This window comes from Ziziphus jujuba, chromosome 8 (assembly GCF_031755915.1).
Source record: "Ziziphus jujuba cultivar Dongzao chromosome 8, ASM3175591v1".
In the NCBI taxonomy this organism is placed as follows: Eukaryota; Viridiplantae; Streptophyta; class Magnoliopsida; order Rosales; family Rhamnaceae; genus Ziziphus; species Ziziphus jujuba.
This window is the reverse complement of record NC_083386.1, coordinates 12,024,163-12,047,926: the sequence shown is the minus strand read 5'-3', so window position 1 is coordinate 12,047,926 and position 23,764 is coordinate 12,024,163. Positions and strand designations below refer to the sequence as shown.

The 23,764-nt window shown below is 29.6% G+C and overlaps 3 protein-coding genes across 3 annotated transcripts; 2 read left to right on the top strand and 1 right to left on the bottom strand.

Moving 5' to 3' along the window:
* Nucleotides 1-1,652: 1,652 nt before the first annotated feature.
* Nucleotides 1,653-3,291, top strand: LOC125421538 (CASP-like protein 4D1). The gene is made up of 3 exons (XM_048470743.2): nucleotides 1,653-1,888; nucleotides 2,713-2,833; nucleotides 3,075-3,291. The coding sequence occupies exons 1-3, from the start codon at nucleotides 1,728-1,730 to the stop codon at nucleotides 3,276-3,278; spliced, it is 486 nt and encodes a 161-aa protein (XP_048326700.2). The 5' UTR covers nucleotides 1,653-1,727; the 3' UTR covers nucleotides 3,279-3,291.
* Nucleotides 3,292-11,705: 8,414 nt separating this feature from the next.
* LOC125421537 (CASP-like protein 4D1) lies at nucleotides 11,706-12,719 on the top strand. The gene is given in 4 exon segments (XM_048470742.2): nucleotides 11,706-11,849; nucleotides 11,852-11,877; nucleotides 11,993-12,116; nucleotides 12,510-12,719. Coding segments are annotated over 4 exon segments (504 nt in total).
* Nucleotides 12,720-18,614: 5,895 nt separating this feature from the next.
* Nucleotides 18,615-22,022, bottom strand: LOC107413482 (heat shock cognate 70 kDa protein 2). Its single transcript, XM_016021437.4, has 2 exons — nucleotides 21,461-22,022; nucleotides 18,615-21,220 (listed from the first exon to the last, which is right to left on the bottom strand). The coding sequence occupies exons 1-2, from the start codon at nucleotides 21,672-21,674 to the stop codon at nucleotides 18,948-18,950; spliced, it is 2,487 nt and encodes an 828-aa protein (XP_015876923.3). The 5' UTR covers nucleotides 21,675-22,022; the 3' UTR covers nucleotides 18,615-18,947.
* Nucleotides 22,023-23,764: the final 1,742 nt, after the last annotated feature.

The window sequence follows — 23,764 nt, the reverse complement described above, 5'->3', positions numbered from 1 at the left end:
TAAAGAAAATGGCTGAAAGATTAAAGGGTATAAAAGAAAGATAGTAAAGTGTTTATTAAATTTATTTATCTAATTATATTTATTAAAATATTATTATTTAACATATTTATATAATTTAAATATAAAAAAAATTTAAATGAATAAATAAATTAAAAAAATTAACTAATTAAATGTAATAATATTATTTAATAAATAAATTTGATAAATTTAATATTATTAAAAAATAAATTATATAAAAAAAAAAAAACAGCACCATGGTAGAGGAGAAAAGCTCCGCGGAAATAACACCACCCGTAAAGTTATATCTCCAACCTTTTCACATATGTCGTATTTTCGATTTGAATTTTTTTTTTCTTTATATTTCATATTATTTTGTTTATCTTATTTGTTTTTTTAACACGAGAGTTTCCAAAGTTTCCAACTTGATGCCAATGGCTCTTCTGAGTTTCGACCGAGTGGTTGTCCATGTTAATTTGGATTAATTAATAATAACATTACTTTTTTTTTCTTTTTATTTATTTATTTATTTATTTTTCATGTACAACTCAACTTCTTTGGCTTTGTCATTGACTTCATATATATATATATATATATACACACATACATACATAGAGTAATTACTTGGAATGCTAAATCATTTATTCACGCTTCCAACTTGATGAGAAGTAGCCTAGTAATTGACCAAAACTACGTCAATATAGAAGATTTACTTGGAATGCTAAATCATTTATTCACGCTTCCAACTTGATGAGAAATAGCATAGTAATTGACCCAAAAAAAAAAGCAAAAAAAAAAAAAAAAAAACTTTATAAGAATTTGACCCCAGAATAAATAAAGAAATAAACGAATTGCTAATCTAATTTCCCTTTAATGTATAAGGATTGCTATATATTATTTTAATTTAAATTCGGAAGTTAGAAATTTTAATTAGAGATTCTGTGAGTGAGGACCACCTTCCGCTCCTTTAGTCTTACATTGCTGCCGAAAACATCTAATATGCATATATGTACACGCTCCACTTGCTGGAAGAATATTGTAGATAAGTACTAGAGTTGATCTTTATCCATAGTCAACTAATCAATTAAGGAGAAATATGAACTTCAATTGAAAACTAAGGAAACTATGACATATCCGTATACAACATCTTACTATATCAAATCCTTATATGTAATTTATATAGTTATTTACATAATTTAATTTTATATATATTTATATATATACATATATATATGATGGATGCCATCGTCCATCTTAAATACAGTTAATATTCAATGTTTGATTTTATGTTATTTTTGTAATATAATTCATAAATTAAATGCAATCGGGCTTTGACCACACATATGTTGCCAAAGAATGAAGCCAGTGAACCACCGTAATTTCTTCTCAAATTGTTTGTTTTATATCAATATTTCGCCATCTCTTTCGTGTCAAATTAGCACGATCTGATGAGTGTATCATTTTTTCAAAGTAAACTCACTACATTGAGTACACAAGGTATTGGCGGTATACGAGGCTATGGTAAACTGCCCAAGCAATTTCCAACTATGCTTCCAATAAAATATTAATTTCATACGAATAATAAAATAAAACAAAAGAAAACTAAGGAGTGTGTTTTGGATTGACCAATTTGCTTATAAAAGGGCCTAGTTTGGAGTTGCAAAGTAGACGTGCTTGAGATTGAGAGCATATAGTACTTAATTGTCTGAATTGAGAAGCAATTCAGAAAGATGGCACAAACTGCAACTTCAAGGATTTGCAGTCTTGTATTGAGGATTTTTACGCTGGTTCTTCTGTTAATATCACTCATAGTCCTCACCACCAATACAAAGACAATCGAAGTTAGTGATGGTTCTGTAAGACTTCGTTTTTCCGATGTTTATGCTTACAAGTAAGCAATTCATGAACCGTGTTTGCTTTTATATTTTTGGTTTTTCTTTTATTTATGCTTCGATATCTTAATTTCTTCATATTTACATATATACACAAAATAGAAAGTTAATAAGATTCATAATATATACATATATACAAAAAATGATATGGTAAAGAATTTATAAAAATGAATTGTGAGAAACAGCATTTATAATCATCAGATCTACATGATTTTAATAATTTAACCATTATTGATGGCTATTCTACACATCTCTTTTTATAAATTTTTTTTCATATCAAAATTATATACATACATATATATGATGTTTCGATAATTATCTATTAATTTATTTGTGGAAATCATAATAATAAAATAAGCATAAAAAATTATTACTTTGGAAGTAATTTTATAACTTTTTATTATTTATTAAGGTGATAACCACATCTAAGTTTATATTACATTACAAATTTTCTATATTCGTATTTAGGATATAGTTTTGAGGAGAACAAAATTATACATGAATGTATAAAGACTTTTAGAATTACTTTTGAATTCTTTTAAGTTTGCCTTATATTTTTGTTGAATTGTGGATTTAACTTATGTATAAATATATTTTGAAAAACAAGAAAAATCTCTTTTAGTTATTATTTGGCCCGTTTTGTTAAATGAGATAATTGGTAGCTCAATCTGGTCCCTCATTAACTTAATTTTTTTAATATAATTATGTATATATATATATATATATGTGCAGTGTATGTGTCAAACTCTTCCTAATGTGAATAAATTAATGAACATTAACCAACTTAATTAAGGTGCTAAATCTTATGAAATATGATTTGCAGATATGTGCTAGCAGCAATCGTTTTTGGGACGGCGTATACTCTTTTGCAAGTGGGACTCTCAGTCTTCAAAGTTATAAATGGCAGCGACAGCAACATTCTATTTGACTTTTATGGGGACAAGGTACGTAATAATTTATTAATTACAAGACATAAAATTACCCTAATTCACTTTTTTAGCTGAAAATTAAAAAACCAGCAAATATTTTAAAAATATGATTTTGAGTACCCAATTATATATTCTGATATTATAAATGAATGCTATTATTATTATTATTTTTCCAAATTTGTTTGTTTGTTTGTTTTTTTTTTTTTTTTTTTTTTTTTATTTAACAAAGATTAATCAAACACTTTTGGTGTGGCAGATAATGTCGTATATGCTAGCCACAGGTGCAGCAGCAGGATTTGGTGTGACCGCAGATATGAAGCAATTGTTTGATGCCTCGGAATTATACTTCCATGATTTTTACGACAAGGCGTACGCATCATGTAGTATGCTTTTTTTTGCATTCGTGTGCACTGCCGTTTTGTCTGTGATGTCTTCCTACGCTCTCCCCAAAAGCATTTAGATTGCTTGTTGCAAATACCAAAAAGATTTTCTTTTTTTTTTTTTTTTTTTTTTTTGAGTGTTCTAGTTCTTATTTGTAATGTGGAATTATCTCATTGAATGTGTAATTGGTAATTCTAAACCCTTAATTAATTCAATAATTGTTTTCTTTACTTGTTAAATGTGATCATTTTTATCTAAACTATTTTTTTAAGGGCATATAATACGATAACGTTCATTTATTTATTTTTAGGAAAAGTGCGTTGACCATCCATGTATTTTTTCAATATTACGCAAACCTAAAATAATTATATTGATATCCTCTTCATGCAAACTGTATTGACTTTCCATTAAAAATAATTGTTTTGCCCTTTGATCAAGCAGTATTGACTTTCCATTAAGCTGTTTTGCCTCTCTCTCTCTCTCTCTTCTTATATTTTGCTAAAACTACATAAACTTCCCTTTAAAAAAATGAATAAAACTATAATTAGAACAAATTATAAGATAATAAGAAAATAATGTTCTATAATATTTTTAAATTGATTAGTAGTTTGAAATAAATAATGAGCTTTAAAAATAAAAGTGACGAAAATCTTTGTAATAGTGATGGGTCTAAAATAAAGAAAGAGGTCTTTTTTTTTTTTTTTGGAATTATTTCTATTAATTCTATACTATAAGATTAATTTTGATGTTTAGAAATGTTAATGTGCTATAAATAAAAATATTTCGTTTGTTAACTCAACTAGCTAGTGACTAACCAAATAAATGTTGGTTTAAATTATTTTTGTTTTAGGAGAGAGGTTCATGGAATTCGTAAAAATACAAAGATGTCAGAATAATTTTCATTATCTATAAGTTTTCACATTAAGTTATTTTCCAAAAAAAAAAGGTTTTAACATTATTATTATTATTATTATTATTATTATTATTATTATTATTTTGATAAAAGTTTTAACATTATGTTTTGCATGAAAACGTTATTCACGTTTTATACCAATCAGGAAGTTCCCTTCCGTTAGTCGGCCCTGTTCAAGTGCACTGTACAATAAAGTCAACTTAGCCCGGCCAATAATGGACTGAAAACTGCCCAAGACAAAACAAAATAAAAATATTTTATCCAAAACATATGTATTATTTTTAAGCGAAACAAAGAAATTAATGTTTTCTGATGAATTAAAAAAAAAGAAATTTTAAGACTGTAAACATTAAGCAAACACATCCTATATATATATATATATATATTATTTAATAATAATAATGATTTTTTTCATAATTAATAATAATATTAATTTTTTAAAAACATTTTTGACTTATTATTTTATTTAAGGGTACAAAATAGCCTTAGAAGCCGCTCAGTTATGAATGGCAATATTGTATCCAAAATTCAAAATTTTAGTATGGATAAAAGTATCAAAAATTTAAAATAAAATTTTTTTTATAAAAATATTTGAAAATATTAAATATCGATAAAAATTCATAGAAAATAATAAAAATTTATTTAAAAAATAAAAATTTTTGTTAAAATTTTAGGATTAGCTTATTTAATTAATTAATTAGTGAATTGGTTTTAAAAATTGCTAAAATATTGAACAAATATTATATTTTTCTTAATCAATTTAATTTATAATAAATAACAATAATTATAAATAAACTATTATTAATAAAAATATACAAAAAAAGTGTATATTTGATAAAATTGTTTATTAGCTAAAATAAAACACTTCTAATAATTATATTATATTTCATAAATATTATCTCAATACTCATAAAATTTTTAGGTAGTTGAAAATTATTGGTCTCTTCTTCATTCTTATTTTAAGATATGAAATATAAAAATTATTAAAAGATATATCTCCTTGATAATTTTCATATATTAATGTATAAACCATAAGCATCTTATAATAAATATAGTTGTCCTTAATATTTAGTATAATATATCTCATCATCTTTTTATTTTTATTTGCTTAATATCAATATCAATTCTACATAATATTGTATTTTTATATTATTATTTTATGCTATTATTTTTCATGCTTATATAATCAACTATTAACTTATAATTATGAAATTCTAATGAATCTATTTTATACAAAAAATATAACAAGTACTTATATACTTTATTAATAAATAGAACCTATTAAGGTTATGTAATTCAATTTGTTTCATTTTATTTATATCATTAAATATTTAAAAGACAACTAAAAACTAAAACAACTATCACTAAAGTTAATTTGGTAAACAAATTTACTAAATATTAATAATATTTATGAATTTTTTGATAAAATTTTTTTAAAAAAATTATAGATATTTTTAAAATTTTCATAGAAATTTTTAAAATTCCAATAAATATTATGGATTTTTTAATGAAATTATTAAAAGTTTGATGTAGATATTTTAATGAAAATAACAAAATTTTAAAAATTTTAATAAATATTATGAACATTCTATCGGTTTTCATTTAAGATTTAATTTTTTTTTAACCCCTCATAAAAACCAAAATCCCAGCCAAAATTTCAATATTTAAAACCTTAACTATACTTTAACGTAAATAAAGAAAATTTTTCAATATGATTGCGTGTTTTCTACTTTCACAAGAGTACGTGGGGTATAATATGAATAATTGAATATCAGTGACCCTCTTCTAATTAAAAAAGAAAAGAGGGTTGTATCAAGTGAATGTTAAATAAGCTCTTAACAATTAATATTTACATTTTAAAGCACACATTCGGTACTAGTGAAAAAGAGGTAACACAAGTATATAAAGCATACATAATAATTAATTAATAAAATAAATGAATCCTATTATTTTCTTATTCATCCCTTAAGTGGAGCGTCAAAGAGTTAAAAAGGATTATTCTTTTAACAAATTAGACTAATTAGTTACTGTTAGTGCATATTTATTACATATCGTGGCTTTTATACTCCTTTTTTTATAAAAAAAAAATTCTGAATATTTAGCCGACTGGTTCAAATGAAACACCCAAGAAAGTTTAAAGAATGAAAAAAATATATATATATATATATAAAGTTAGTACAGCCTTGAGATTGGTTTATAAAAAGGGTAGGAAATGCAGAGTAAAGGCCTAGTATATGTGTGAAATTAAACGGCGGAGCTTTCAGGAGCAAGGAAGGAGCAGGGATTAAAAGTGTGATACTAAGGGTTGTGACTTTGGTTGTGCAAGTAATCTCGCTTATTATCCTTATTGCTGATAAATGCATCATAGTCTTGCATTATGATTATTAGCAAAAAAAATATTATTAGAATGATAATAATGATGATCATACTGATGGTCCACTAAGACTCATCCATCTCTGTTTTCAATATTTTCATTCTCACTGGTCTGCCAACTGAGATTTAATAAAATAAAATAAAATATTAAAATTAGCGGATCGTTTTGATTTAAACATTTGTCTTTATATATATATATATATATATAGATCTAAATTAGTCTCTATTTATTCATGAATAATATATATATATATATATATATTTTTTTTTTTTGTGATTTGTTATTAATATTTATGATTTGAAATGCTTAATAGGAGGACTATATATATGATCAAGGGCTACAACAACAAAGGGTTTCCGAAGGGGATTGAACTATGCACTTCCCAAAACTGAATTTCCTTTTTATGCAGTATTGTAGGCACTTATTGTCTCCAAAATCGGCTGTGCATTCAACGTAGCAAAAAGGGTCTGGTGCTTTCTTCAATCCCACATCATCTACAATAATATCTCAAATAACATTAATTACTGCAAGTTAGCAAGCAAATTTAATCTATACTCAATTTATTATTCTTTATAAATGTAAAGAAAATAAAAAATATTCTTGTTGTAGGCAAAAATATTTTGGACTGGAAATTACATATACAACTTTCATTTATTACATTTAGCCAAAAAAAAAAGAAAAAGAACTCTTTATTTATTACCAAAATTTACATACTTATATTTTATACGTTTAATTGCGAGTGAAGAGTATAAAACTTTTATGAGATATTCAAAATTTAGTATACCTGTAAGGAAAATGGAAGAGAGAGTTCTAGCGCTAACTACAACAGAAACCATAACCATTGCAGCTAGAGTGAGCAGAAGAAATTTTTGGAATTCCATTCTTCTTGCTCTTGTCCTTCACAGTAATTTGAATAATGGCAATGTTTTAAATATATATATATATATTTATATGATAGACAGCATAATATCATATAAGACTATTATTTGTTATTGTATACGTATATACCATATATATGGTTCTTCGAGGTTAGATCTAATTAGTAAATACATTAATTATAGATGCGCAGATGAAGTTTTGCTGTATTGTGTAGAAGTGTACTAGATATTTTAAGATGGGTTAATCTACATGTAATTGTTTGTATGTAATTTCCATAAGAAGATCATTTTTAAATTTCCAAATTACCATTGCATGGCTGTGTCTTCTCTTATATGGTATGGGATCGGACTCCATTTGGAAATTATTGAATACGCAATGGAAAAAAAGGCTAAAATATATGGAAATTTTTTCTCTTTTTTATAAAAAATATGTTTTTCAAAAAAACTTTGTTTTTAAAGAAAATTCATAATATTTACAAGGACTTTAAAAATAAACATTTCCCTAGCAATGTTTAAACTTTAAAAGAATGTTTATATTAATGCATATATGTTATGTTAATTTTTATAATCCATATTTTCATTGTAGATGATGTCTTCTCCAACATTATTTAAATATTATCAACTTTTTTGCATATTATTAACTTTTTCATGGGATTGTGGGTAGGACCCACCTAAGAATTTTTTTTTTAATATTTGAAAACAAATATAAAAATATGAAAAATGAAAATAATAAATGGATTTATTAGTATATATAAATAAATAAAAGAATTTTAAAAATGGTTTTTTTTAAGTCAAATATTTAAGTGCTTAACCCCAAAAAAAAAAAAAAAAAAGTTAACTATAAGTTAACAAATTGTTTGATTAATAAAGGGCCGAAGTGAAACAAAAATAAAATGCAAAAGAACTATAATGAAGATTTTCAAAATAGAGATACATTTGTGAAAATAAAAAAGAAAAGAAAAGAAAAAGAAAAACAAAGTAGAGGATATTAACGTGAAATTTATTGAAAATTATGATTTTGTTACTCATTTGGGCCATGCTCAACTAGGCTACATTAAGGTATGTTCACCAAAAATGTCTTAGGTTGTGTTTTTAATGGGTCGAATTTGAAAGGATCAAAAAAATTGGAGCCCAACACTCTCTGCGTTCCTCCATTTCCATCACATTGATTTTTTTTTTCTTTTTTTTTTTTTGTTTTTTGGTCCGTCAGCCAGCCTTGCTTGATCCTCATTCCACTATTTATAAAAATAAAATCCCAAATGAATCTAGTTGTTTCTTAAATTAAAGGTGTAATCTTTCATCTTGCATTAACAATTTGGGTACCTCAATCTTTTTTTTTGTTGTTGTTTTAAAAAAAAATTAATAATGCTTGTCTTTGCCTTCCCAATATAGTTGTTGTATTTTTATAAACTTTGCCCATCTACTCAATGAAAATTAATAATTGTTCATGGAAGTTTAGTCAAAACTTTAATTGTGAATTTGAATCTCATCACTCTCATTATTAAAATACAAAATGAACTAATAACGATATTTTTAGATAAGCATTATTAATGCAACTATAATGCTCCTTGGAACGCATTGGCATTGGAGAACCAAGGTCTCTAACTTGATTCCCAAGCCTTCTCTGGTGCTTATTTTGCATATGACGTATACAAGAGAGAGCAGAAAAGGTGATGATATATATTCCAGTGGCCCCAAATTATAAGGAAGAAAAAGAAAAAAGCAAATTAAAGGGGCAGCAGGCAAAAGCAATCAATATAATTACCCCAACGCTGTCAAAAAAAATGGATCAATAGTATTTATTGGAAAGAATATGGCAAAACCTGGTGCTCAAATATTGCAACTCTTATATTGAGGCTGCTTATTTTTGTTCTTCTATTGATATCACTCATTTTCCTACCATTTTTGAGTTTTAAATTGATTCCTTTCAGCATTCTCCTAAATCTGTATTTTTATATATAATTGTTTTGAATTTATAACATTGATATATTACAGGATATTAGTTAATTAAGTTTTCTATTTAAATGGGAGGCTTATGTTAACTACCTCTCTTTCTCTCTCTCTCTCTCTCTCTTTTTTTTTTTTTTAATCTTGCTATTTATTATTATTGGTGATGATCATCAATTTATATGGTAAATTTTATTTAGAGTATTTAATCTATTATTTTTTAGACTAAAAGCCTAAAAACGAGAATTATTATTAACTATTTTTTTTTTCAATTTTATTATTTACCACGATTGATGATGATTATCAGTTTTTGTGATAAATTTAAATTGAAATATTTTATTTATTATTTTTAATAAAAAAATTCTAAAAAATAAGATAAATATTTAAATTGTCATTTTGTATATAAATCTCCATTTATGATTGTTTATTAGTGGTGATAATAAATTCTTTTTTCAATAGAATTAATTATCTTTTATTTTATTTTATCATTTACAGTATTATTTTGATTTTTCACTTGAAATGTCAAATCTACAACCTTTTCTAAGTGGCTTACCAATTGAGCCAATTTTACTTAAGGAATTACCTATCTATTAATTGTTTTGTTTTGAATTGAAATTACAACATTCACAAAGAAACAAACAAGAAAAGGACAAAACAAAAAAAGAGAGAGAGAGGGAATTGAAAGAAAACCTGCATATGATATATAAGCCCTTCAACGTATTCAAGGGCTAAACTTAAAAGCTCCACAAATGTGGCACTTTTGGACGACCCCACGGGAGAGTCGTTGCTGTATACGGTTTCTGTTTCTAAGGAGTCCAAGCCCGCAAGGCCCATTGAATGGCTGTTAAAGAAAGGTTTGGGCTTTGCCTTTATCAAACTTTCACCTATGAAGCTCAAATTAATAATTTTCCTCTTTAATTACAATAATGAGTGATTACTTTGTCTCAGCAAATAATAACAACCATTTCGATTATTTTCATTTGCCTAACTATTACTTATTGGGGGTATGGAAGTTCGAGTTTGGGATCATTGCTCGATGAAATAGATGGTGGATGTTTCTTTTTCTATTATTAATAATTCGTATATATTATTTATATTTGTAACATGTAGTACACGTTATTTTTTTCCCTTTTGAATATTGAATGTAAATTAATAAATATGTAGACACAAGCGAGCTACGCTCATGTGCATTCCATATACCATCTTGCAACTTGCATTCTCAGTCACCAAGTTGTAGTTAGCAGCCAGCAGAACAACATTCTATTTGACTTGTACAGTGACAAGGTACATTAATTTTGACTAAAAATATCAAAATTAATCTATATGTTTAAGACCTCGCTCTCGATGTTAATTCAGAGTTAGATTTACTAAACATTTTAAATTAGAAATTGATATTTAAAATCTTTTAATTTTGGGCAGATTGTATCATACATGCTAGCAACAGGTGGTGCAGCAGGGTTTGGCATAAGCATAGAAACAAAGCAATGGTTATCATCCATATTATTTGATCAAATTTACGATAAGGCATGGGTATCATGTAGTCTTTTAACCGTAGCATTTGTCTGCACTTTCATATTATCTGTCATTTCTTCTTATACACTTTCCAATAGAGTTTAAAATTGTCTCAAGACTTGAAACTTTATTTTAATTTGTTAAATATTTCTTTGTTCCGCTAAATGAATATTGAAAGCAAATAATAGTATTGTTATTTTTTTTTTTTTCTGTTTGATTAATTATATGTTGTAGTTGAAAGTTTTGGAAATAAATCATTATGTTGTAGTTGAAAGTTTTGGAAATAAATCATTCTCACTATTATGATAATTCTTTTTTGTTTTGGGGTGATTTTTTCAATTATTCTATTTTCACATTCAAATATTATGAAATATAAAATATAAATAGCTTAATGTAAGTGAAATTTTATTAATTCCTTAATTTTAACGTGACCTAATTAATTAATTAATTAATTAAATAAAGTGTCTGAAATTAGGACGATGCAAACAACGTTGAGCCACTCTTAGCTGTCTCTGATCGAGCTAAATGCAGCCAGAAAGCAACAAATCAAAGCAGGCATGGCCAATTGGTAAAAGCCAATACAAAGATGATAAAATTGGCAATAGGCTGGTCATTAATTGGTCAATGAATTCTTTAAGGACAAATATATAAACACAAAAAATCAGTGAGTGGACAAGTGAAGCAGCCAGAGGAAGCTGTTCGCATTGGTTGTCCTTTTTTCAGGCAAGACTTGGTACCAAGTGGGGATCTTAGGTAGTTAATAACTAGGAATTTCATTGATCAATGTTTTTGACCTTTATCGAAGAGCTATAAAAGCCATGGCAATTTGTCAAACTTTTGTGTGTATAAGAATTTTAGTATTTGGAAAGGGAAGAGAGGTAAATGGAATCAATTGTCTCTTCAGGGGGTTGGCGAATTGCTGCTCTGGTCTTGAGGGTCTTAACCATCCTTTTACTACTTGTTTCCTTTGTAATCCTTCTCACTAATTTCGTAAAGTAACTTACACTGATGGTCGGACCAAATCTTTCCATTTCTACGGTGTTGTCGGGTTTAAGTAAGTGCTATTTCAAAAAAAAAAAAAAAAAAAAAAAAAAACTGTTTCTATTTTTTTTCTTCAATTAATTTTATTTATTTTTGTAATAAATCTTCTTGTTTTTGTTTAAATGTAGGTACATAGTTGCCACTATTTTTTTGGGGCTTGCATATTCAATTATGCAAACCATCTTTGCAATTGGCCGTATCAAGAATGAAAATTATGATGGAAGATTGTTATTTGACTTTTACGGTGACAAGGTAATTAATTACTTTTTTTTTTTTTTCTAATATGAAGGTATATATAATTTCAAATTCAGAATTATTTTCCAAATAATTTCTTTGAAATGTTGTACTGGAAAAGATACATTCTCTTAAATTATACAAAATTAATATATATTAAAAAACACCAATTACTTAATTTTTATTTGGTCACTAGATATCTAAAATTTGCTTAACAAAATACATAACATAGAGAATATTCCAAATTACTTTTTCTTGGATGAGAAATTTAAATTCAAATTTTATATTTGAAAAACAGTAGACTATATCACTAAACTGATTGCCGAAGGATGAATATTTCCAATTATGTTGGTTCAAATATGTAAAACCATGTGGGTTTGACAATCCAAAGTAACAATATTATATGTGCAGGTAATTTCAAATCTATTAGCCACAGGTGCTGCAGCAGGGTTTATTGCTACAAGAGAAAGGCAGGAAAGTTTTGGTGAATCGGGAAAATACTATCAGAAACATTTCGACAGGTCTTATGCATCCGCGTGTATCCTTCTGCTTGCCTTCGTATGTACTCTCATATTGTCTGTTATATCTTCCTACGCACTTCCTAAGAGAGTCAACAATTAATTTCTCTCTATAATAGGAAAAGAGAAGAGTGTTTTTGGCCTTCAAGAAAATTTAATTGTAAGCAAGCATATGCATATATATATATATATATATATATATATATATACGGAAATTTTATGGTGAAGACGGTCTGCATGAGGATCGCAGTATTAGTGACGGTTTTTCATAATATTAACGACGATTTCTTAAAAAATCGTCACCAATACTATGAAAAACCATCACTAATACTGTGGTCCGCATGAGAACCGTCCGCACCATAGACGGACTGTATTTATATATATATATATATTTATATCTTGTTGTATGACAATTTTAAATTTAATGAGAGAGATATTGACTTATCACAAATTCACAACGTGTATTTTTAGTCCCTCTACAAATAAAACAGGAAGATGTTAAAAGATTTCAAAATTTTTGGTTTCCTAAAATGACATAATAATAAGTTATTGGTTATCACTTTACCAGTAGATATATTTCATTTGAAAAAGATTCCAAGCCCCTAAGTTTGAGATCCCTTGCATTGATTTACCACCAAGGAAGGAAAAAAAAAAAAAAAAAAAAACCCTTGCATCTTCCAAAACTAAAAAGCACAAATTTGATCAATATATCATTTTTTGCTTTCGATCAGACTAAATTAGACCGGACTATATATAAAATACTCTGCCATAGATTTGAGTCATCTTCTACAGAGGATATTATAGATTTTTTCTTCCTTCTCTAAGCTATAAATAGGTGTGATGCTTAGTTATTAGAAGAAAAAGCTCAATTCTATATGGGTGAGCAAAAGTTCTAAGGAAAAAAAAAAAAAAATTCTAATGAAAAACTAAAAACAATTCCAAATGGCATGACATCCAAACTGCTTAAATCCATTCACTTGGTAGTCCTAACTTCAACAGAGTCTGGAGGAACTTTGAATCATTTTCAGTATTTTTATTTTTTTAGCTAGGCTGGAGCGTTGGATTTTATTTTATTTTATTTTTCTTTTTAATTGTCTGATATGTGGCATAATGAGGTTAAAAATGCAACATGTAACCTAAGCAAACAACCCTAGTTAATAGTTATAGCTATTTTCATGGTTCTTTTAAAGTTTTACCAGATAAACTAATAAGTAAAACAATTGGAATTGATTCAAAGAGCAAGATCAAATTAACTTTAAAAGTATGTTAAAAGGATAACATATGAATTAGTTTGAAGAAAAAATTATATAAAACAAACAACATATTAGTTTGTGTTTGGGATTATAACATGTAGATATATTCCACAAGTGTTTGGCTATGTTCTCTGTTTTTATTATCTTTTTTTCATCAAATAAAAAAGAGTTTTCTTGAAAATAAGTTGTAGTTGTTTGTAAATTTTGTGGTTTTTTTTTATTTGTTTTCTGAAAACTGTTTTTGGCAAAAGAATGACCAGAAAATGTCTGACATTCTCAAAAAATTTCTAATTCTTTGAAACAGAACACATTTTTAAAAGTGATTGGCAAGTGGCATACCCTCCAATCCCCACAGATATTGAAGTAAACCAAAATTGGTAATTTTGTTCACGGGGAACTTAAAATTGTGTTCTTATTACAATAAATTATAGTATCTAGGACTCATCGTGCGACATAAAATAAATGGTATTTACCTTTAATTAGTCTATAGTAATTAAGAAATGTACCTCAATTTCTCCACAACAAATTAAAGGAAACCAAAAAAAGGGGGTGGGGGAAGAAATATTAACAAACAAAGGGGAAAGAAAGTGATAAAAAAATCAACTCTGAAAAATGATACTTTGCTCTTTTTTAATTTATATTTACACCGATTGACTTAAAACTTAGTGAGCGAAAAAAATGAAAAAAGAAATTCCGTATAGGAAAACTAGCTAGGAAGGACTAGTCTACAATTTTCTTTCCCTCTTTTTTTTTTCCCTTGTCCTTTTGAGCTGGTAATAAATCAACCTTTTCAAGCACATTATTTTAATTTGCATTATAATTTCAAAGTAAACCATGCCACAATTTGCAGGGCGACCAACAAAAAATAAATTAAGAAAAAAATTAGTACAACGCTGTTTTGCTGCCTCCTCCTCCTAATTTCTAATTTGCTGTGCTTTTTTCCATACTCTTTAGACTAATATATTCCCTTTACAAAGTCATTTTGTTGGATTCCGGAACGGGCTTCTTTTTAACATTTTAGTCGTGTAGGACTTATCTGCATGTATATATATAGCCAATAAAAAAGGTTTTGGAGATTTTTTTTTTTTTCTTAAATATTGGATTGGAGGATTCAAATTTTGAATTTTTATTAAAAAAATAATAATTTTATCACTAAACTGTTCATTCATGCTTATAAAAAGAAAGCAGTTACCCTAAATTTTCCATGTTCAAGAGCTTCAATAGAGAGAGAGAGAGAGAGAGAGAGAGAGGTGGAATCAATAGTGATCTCTAGGTGTTTGACGATGATCAGTCTAGGGTAAAAGATTTTTACTGTCATTTTTCTGTTCTTCTCAGTGGCACTTCTAACTTCTAATGTTTTGGTAGTAAAATATCAAGAAGATGAATTTAGATCCAACTTTTTTTCATGTTATTGCATATCCGTAAAATTAAGCATATTTATGTTTTATCTAGCCTTTATTCTCATATTTTCAAAATGAATTTCATTTACCAATTTATTTTTTGGATCCATTTATCAAATTAAGTTTTAAAATATTTTCCCTTTTCTTCTAATTATAAGTTTTAGCCAATTGAATTTGTAGATACATGCTGTTGACAATTATTATTGGGATTCCATATGCATCGTTGCAAACTGCCATTTCAATTTATAAAATGAAGAGGGAATTAAATCATGAGCACAACTTTTTGCCGGACTTCTACGGTAACAACTTCTACGATGCAATTCTGTTTACTTTCCATTTCATTTTGAGCTTTTTCAAAAAAAAGAAAGAAAAAAAAAGATAATTATTTTAGAATTAAAGTAGTATTATTATTATTATTTAGTCAGGAATTCAGGTATCATACAAGCGAGAGATTTAGTTGCAATTTTATTTACCCCCAAATTTGATATCTAATGTTTCGCAAAAAAAACCAAAAAATTCAATATCCAATGGGCTAACCTGTTAAAATCTAGTAAGAGATAATGTATCATATCCTATGTACGGCTCAAACCGATTCAAATTTGTCAGCTAAAAATAAATTGGACTCTTGGCATCTCTTCAAATGGCCTAAAAACATGCTGGACTCATTCACAACTAACAGTCCACAAAAACGACCCATTGAACCAACAAGCCCAAAAGTCAGGTGGTAGTTAGTAGGTAGAAATCAGGCCTGCAAATCCTATATAGCTCCGAGCCCGCACATTGAATCTGAACACCCCCAGAAAAAATAAATAAATAAATAAAACTTAAATTTGATCCATATATCAATTGTAATATTTCTGAGAAGGGATATAAAGCTTTTTTAGTACTTTGTGTTAGGAAATTAAGATATATGACATATAATTACAGCTGAAATAGAAATTATAAAAATGAAAAATTTGTATATAAAATATTCAAATGAAACATACACAAAATAATTGACAATTGTAGAAAAATTTTATTATAATAAAAAAATATAATAATTTTTTTATAAAATAAAGAGATCATAATTAACAATATTTTTTTTCTTATAATAGAAAAGAAAAAAAAAACATTTTCTCTTGCAAAGGCAAAGGAAAGAGACAAGTATTTAAAAGAAATTCCCTTTATGATTCTCTCTCTAATACTCTGCTCTTTCTCTTTATTTTCTATGAATTTCGTTTCCTTCAAAGGGTTGAATCGGCTACAAGAGAGACAGCACTAGATTGCGAATATACGGAGAAATATATGACGAAACAAATAAACAACACTTTGAAGCAGCTGGAAATTAGTTTAACAAGTATTTACAAAAGGCATATGCATCAGAGTGTCTATTTCTCTTGGGATTTCTGACCGCTGAAGTGTTATTGGTTATCGCAGTGTAAACAACTCCATAACAAGAATATTTCACAAAAAGAAGAAAATATTACTGAATTCTAAATGTGTATGTTTTGATATTATCAAGCCCCTGCATGCAACCATGTACTCGTACCAAAGATGAGGGATATTGTCCTGCATATATATATATATATATATATGTATATATATATGCTAAGAATTGATTAATTTTTTGAATTTTTTTTTATTACAACTTTAAAGAGAGGAGATTTTCATTGAAATGGACGTTTAAACTTGGATCTGAAATGGATTTTCAATGGTTTTATAAGTGGTCCAAGAGGTTAAAAGTAATGGTACATTCTTGATACCATTTATAAGTTTTTATGATTATAACTTCAGAAAGCTTTTTCCACTGTCGATATTTGAAAATACTTTTCTTTGGTTCGAACACAATATACCAAACTCCAAAACTAACACAACTTGTATAAGTTTTGCCCCAAAAAAAAAGGCCAAGAAAAAAAAAATACAAATCCAACGTCCTGTCATAATAAAACAAACTGACGTAGGAAGTCACAAGTGGAGTCACCGAGGAGCAATTCTCAGGTCTTCAACCTGTCCAGAATTTTACTCTGGTTCAATTCCGTGTTCTTTCTAACAGAGACGGAAGAAAGAAAACTGAAAGTTAAATATTTCAAAATAAAGATTCGTTTGGTATATAATATTGGATTATATTGAATTGTATTGGTATATACTATATTATATTAGATTGTATTGAAATATATTATATTATATTTATACTGTGTTTAATATTGAATTGTATAAAATAATACATAATACAGTATTTGGTATATTTTGATATTATAATATATTATTTTTTATTTTTTATTATTTATTAAATTATTACTATTAAAAAATTAAATATTACAAAAATATCTTATATTTCTCTTTCCATATTATTTTTATTTTTGAAAAAATAAAATAAAAATTTTAAAAAAATAAAAAACTATTAAATTGACAATTAAATAAAAAATAAAAATGTTTCTTCATATTTAATAATCAATATCTCCACTACATAAACATATTTTTCTATGATTGAAATTGTATAATTGAGCTTGGAGTATACAGACGGCCACATTTCAAATTTTCAATATAGAATCTAAAAAGAGCTTGGAGTTGATCAATTTCTTTTTTTTTTTTTTTAATTCATCAATGGAGCATGAGTTTATGTAAAAAGAAAAATAAATGAATACATCGGGTTTCATGCAAAAAGAAAAAAATAAGTGATACTAGCACATCATTCCAAATCCAAACACTTTTTTGTTTCCAGGCATTTTCCAAGTGATACTAGGCCTTTTACAAGTCCAAAAAATAAGTGATACTAGGCCCCATTATCGGGTTTCTAAAACTTTTTTGTTTTTTTGCTAAAAACATATTACACTCAATTAACACGCAATTAACACTTTTTTGTTTTTTCTAACACTTTTCCAAGTCCAAACACTTTTTTGTTTCTAACAATTTATTATACTCAATTAACAAGCAACTTTATTCTCATAAATGAACCACCGAATTTGACCAAGTCCTCCAAAACTCACCAACAGCCAATTCACAGCACAACAAAGATCTAACTCACAACACAACAAAGTCATCTTATCATAAATAAAATAATTAAACAAAATTACTGTAAAGGTTAAAAAAGCAATATCCAATCCAATTATTTCAACAGCAGATTCGAATCAAACTACTCAAGTACAATCAACTGATATTACAAAATTTTCCACAACCGTATTTGCTTGCAGAAAAATCTCCAGAAACGGGGCAAAATTTTCCACAACCGTGTATGCTTGCAGAGAAATCTCCAGAAATGGGGAAAAAAAACAGAAAAAAGGAAACAAAAAAATCAATTCGAAATTCACACCCTCTCTGTCTTACGAGCTTCAAGAGATTCAAAGGAAAAGGGAAGAGATTCAAAAATACGGAACCTTTTTCGTATTTTTATATGTCATAGTTAATGCAATCCATTCCAATACATCCTAATACATCATACAAATATACCCTAAAGGTCTCTACCCTTACATTCACTGGGCTATTCCTTATATTCGTTTTTCCACCATGCAGGGCGAGTAAAATAAAAGAAATAAAACCACATCAGCAAGAAAATAAAAAGAATACAAAACGCAGCGTTTTTTCTTATTTAGATATAAGATATAGACAGAAAAAGAAAGAGTTATGCAGCATTGTATGTCTGGTTTTCTCAGCTGCATCAGAAACTTATTGGAAAACCCATAATTAACTACTATCCACTTTTTACTTAAGCAGTTCAATAAAAAGGGAAGTCACGAGAGTGGTTGGTTCACCTAGGATACAAGCAATTGTCCTGAGAACTGTTTTTATAATCTTCCAATACATCTTCTTACGACTTGCATCATGTTTTCTCAACTTTGCCAAACTCTCTGGAAGCTTCAAGTTCTCCAAATCCAAAGAGTCATTTTTATTATTATTACCGCTACCGACCTTGTCTCTACTTTTCCAAACCTCGGAAACCATTTTAGTAACACAATGAACATGAAGACGGTACTCATTGCGCGATGAAACATAAGACAAGCCTCTTATACCGTCTTTAACTTTCTCTTTTCCGCACCAAAAACAACATGTCGAATGCACGCCTCTGCTGAGCGAAAACTTTTTACCATCGATTTTAAACTCTTGCTTGAGATTACTGCAACAAGGGTGCAAATCTAGACCATTTTTTTTGCAATGGTAAACAAAACCCTTGACGGGTTTTCCACATGCGTCGCAAAATCTTTCGCAGTCTTTGCAGTACTTGTCTTGTTTGCATTTTCGCGGAGGATGTTCCAAGAACTCGAATGTCGAACCTCTGAAGGAAGCGTGGGATTTTTGGTCGGCGAGAAACATGCAATCTTCGTGGAGATCGAAGTCGCATCGGTCGCATCTGTATCTCTTTCCGAAGCCTGTCTCTTTGCAGCCGTCGCATTTGTAGGGTTTGTCAAATTGCTTGAGCTCCAGTGGGTGCTTTGGGTGGCTAGCTGAACGAATGACTGTTTGGATCTTCATCTTGTCTGCTGCTGCATGCTTGGAAGCAATCTTGTCATCCTTAACAGTGTTCCTCATGTTATAGGCATAGTTCTCCAAAGCATTCTTGGCGTCAACCTTCTTCTTGTGCTCCTCATCTTCAGACTTGTATTTCTCTGCTTCCTGAACCATCTTCTCAATTTCTTCCTTGGACAATCTTCCCTTGTCATTGGTAATCGTGATCTTATTCTTTTGGCCGGTGGTCTTGTCCTCGGCAGAAACATTGAGAATACCGTTTGCGTCAATGTCAAAGCAAACAGTGATCCGAGGAACTCGCCTGGGTGCTGGAGGAATGCCAGACAGCTCGAATTTGCCCAACAAGTTGTTATCCCTGGTTCTAGCTCTCTCACCCTCGTACACCTGGATCAACACACCAGGTTGGTTGTCCGAGGAGGTAGAGAAAACCTGCTCCTTCTTGGTGGGAATTGTTGTGTTCCTGGGAATCAATACTGTCATAACACCTCCAGCAGTCTCCAAACCAAGAGACAGAGGCGTGACATCCACAAGCGATAGATCCTGGACCTTCTCATTCCCTTCACCACTCAAGACTGCAGCCTGAACAGCTGCACCGTATGCAACAGCCTCGTCTGGATTGATGCTCTTGCAGAGCCCCTTTCCATTGAAGAAATCTTGCAACAGCTGCTGTACCTTGGGAATTCTGGTAGAACCTCCCACAAGAACAACATCATGGACAGAGCCCTTATCCATCTTAGCATCTCTCAAACACTTCTCAACGGGCTCCATACACTTCCGGAACAGATCCATGTTGAGCTCCTCAAATCTAGCACGGGTGATCGTGGAGTAAAAATCAACACCCTCATAGAGGGAATCGATTTCAATGGTAGTTTGGGCAGTGGATGAGAGAGTCCTCTTTGCTCTCTCACAGGCAGTCCTCAACCTCCTAAGGGCTCTTGGGCTGCCACTAATGTCCTTCTTGTGCTTCCTCTTGAACTCTTGAGCAAAGTGGTTCACCATTCTGTTATCGAAATCCTCTCCTCCAAGGTGAGTATCACCAGCGGTGGCTTTCACCTCGAAAATACCCTCTCCAATGGTGAGCAATGACACATCGAAAGTACCACCACCCAAATCGAAGATCAACACGTTCTTCTCACCCACGCTAGTGGCCTTCTTGTCAAGCCTGTAGGCAATGGCAGCGGCAGTTGGCTCATTGATGATACGCATCACATTAAGGCCAGCAATAACACCGGCATCCTTGGTAGCCTGACGCTGGGAGTCATTGAAGTAAGCAGGGACTGTAACGACGGCGTTCTTGACTGTGGAACCAAGGTAAGCCTCTGCGATCTCACGCATCTTGATGAGAACCATAGAGGAGATCTCTTCAGCAGCGAACTGCTTCTCTTCGCCCTTGTACTTAACCACAATCATGGGCTTGTCTCCAGCTCCTGCAAAAACCTTGAATGGCCAGAGCTTGATATCGCTCTGAACCGATGCATCACTGTATCTCCTACCGATCAATCTCTTTGCACCTACAATTAAAAAAATTTTTTTTTTTTTTTTAAATATCGAAAAACAATTGATTCAAGAAACACAAACACACAGATCTATCTCTATACAGTACATAACGTTTTATTATGAAAACAAAACCAAATCTCATAGTACATGCATTCTTCAGATTTAACTAACGTGTATATATAAAAATTGCGAACGAAAAAATTAGATGCATTATTAAATTTAAAAAAAAAAAATGAAAAAATTGGAGGACTTACCAAACACGGTGTTGATGGGGTTCCTGGCGACCTGGTTCTTGGCTGCATCGCCGATCAAACGCTCAGAATCAGTGAAAGCGACATAAGACGGCGTCGTTCGGTTACCCTGATCGTTGACGATGATCTCGACCCTGTCGTGTTGCCATACTCCTACACAAGAGTATGTCGTGCCGAGATCGATACCGATTGCTGGACCTTCTCCTTTTCCAGCCATTATCGTCGTGATCTTAGATCGAAAGAGCTTCCGAGAAGAAAAGAATCAGAGATAAATATTAGCAACAAAAAATGAAAAACAAGCAAAATAGAAAGGCCAAGGATTTTAAAAGTTTGAAAATAAACAAAAGACACCACAATGAATCTTTGCATGTTCATCCCTCTAAGATGATAGATATTTAAATGCCACCGATGGATTCTAAGGTAGCTTCCTGGAAGTTGCCTACATGTGTAAGTAATAGTGCGCGTAGGTCGTTCTAGATTCCAAGCCAAAAAAAAAGCAAAACAGAACGCAGGTTGTTCTAGATAGTTCCTATTTGGTGCGAGCCGAAAACAGGATTTAGAGCGTAGTAGCAGTGATGTTGTCGCACCAGATTAATTAATTTAAAGGAATGTTTGATTGGATTCGGAATCAACTTTTGAAGTCTGTAGGGATAAAAGATCTTCCTAAAGAATAATATTCAATGTGGAAAATTCAACAAACTATAGCTTGTAATTGACGCATCACGGATTTAATATTTGCATGCCAGTGCCGACCTATCAAAATAATAAAAAAATGATTGCGCGTGCCGAAGAGACAGGAAATAGGGAAGAAATTATGTGGAAAAAAAATTGATTTCTAAAGCTGTCGTAATTCTTGCCCAACCAGCAAAACTTTAAAAAACAATAATAAAATATACAAACAAACAACGTAAATAAAAGCCGTCATATAATATGTAACAATCCATCTTTTTCGTCACATATATATACATATATATGTAGTTTTTTTTCTCTGAAAATCACATATATCTTACAAAATTTTGTTGAAAACAAATAAATTTATTTATCTTGAAATTAGTTTGATTTTATAGTATTATTATTATTATTTTTTTTTTTTGGGGGGATTTCGCAATGCTGCTCATTATGAAATAAAGCGGCATATGGAGAAGCCCAATAAGACCCACGGAAAAGTGAGTGTTGACCATAGGGACAACCTAAAGTCATGCGGGACAAGAATCCGCACATAGCCTAAAGAGACGCTCGGTCATATTTTGAAACTATTATATATAGATGTGTATGCATATGATAGACATAGAGGAGGGTTTGGTACGCCGAATAGGGCCGATTAAATAGAATAAATTATATTTGTTATAGTTTCGAACTGAATAATGAATTAATTGTCTTATATTTGATATAGAATTGGACTGAATTAGACTATTTTATAAATATATTTATAAATTTAAGTGCTATATTTATATTAAAACAACTATTACATCTAATTAAAATTATAAATTTATATATTTATAAAAAAAATTATTACATCTAATTAAAGTTGTAAATTTATATATTTATATATACATGCAAAATAATTTACAAAAGCACAGATAAATGACATGAAACTTGAAACCCACTCAAATTTAAATGAGCTTCTTTTTCTCAAAAAAGGTCTTCTAGTGTCATAACTGCATTCTTGCCACCGACAAGCAAATAACAATTGAGAGAAGAGTAAACACGATCATCTTGGTGCTAGTTGATTTGTTAAGCCCCTGCACTTCTTCCTCTCTGAAAAGGGACGTTGAGCATCAAGAACAGTTTCAAATGAATTCTCATGAATACCACAAAATGGGTTTGTCAAAAACCTCAGTTAACCATGAATAAATTAAATAACCCCACAACAAAACCAATAAATTTAGGAAATATAAAATGTCTAAGGAAACCCGTTCTTTTGCCTTGAACTCATGCTCCCACATATAAAAAGCATTTACCTTTTGGCAAACTCAAATTCTATCAATAAACCAATCCCAATTGCGGAAAAGAGAAATCAGAAAAGAAAAACTTTACCTCAACAGAGCCTTTCTTAGCAACATTGGACCAATCTTCAGCAGAAAACCCAGTCCTCCAATCAAATTCAACAGTCAACGTGGTCTCGGGCTTGTGATCAGGGGCAAAGAAGCAAGTCATGTAACTTCCGGTGCCCTGAATCCTGGTGGTCCGCAGGGTGAAGGGTATTCCCATATTGCGAAGTTACCTATAAATTTCAATCAACCAAACAAATTATCCAACACCCAGTTGACGAAAGCTTGTGGGAAGCGGGAAGAGGATGACCCTCGT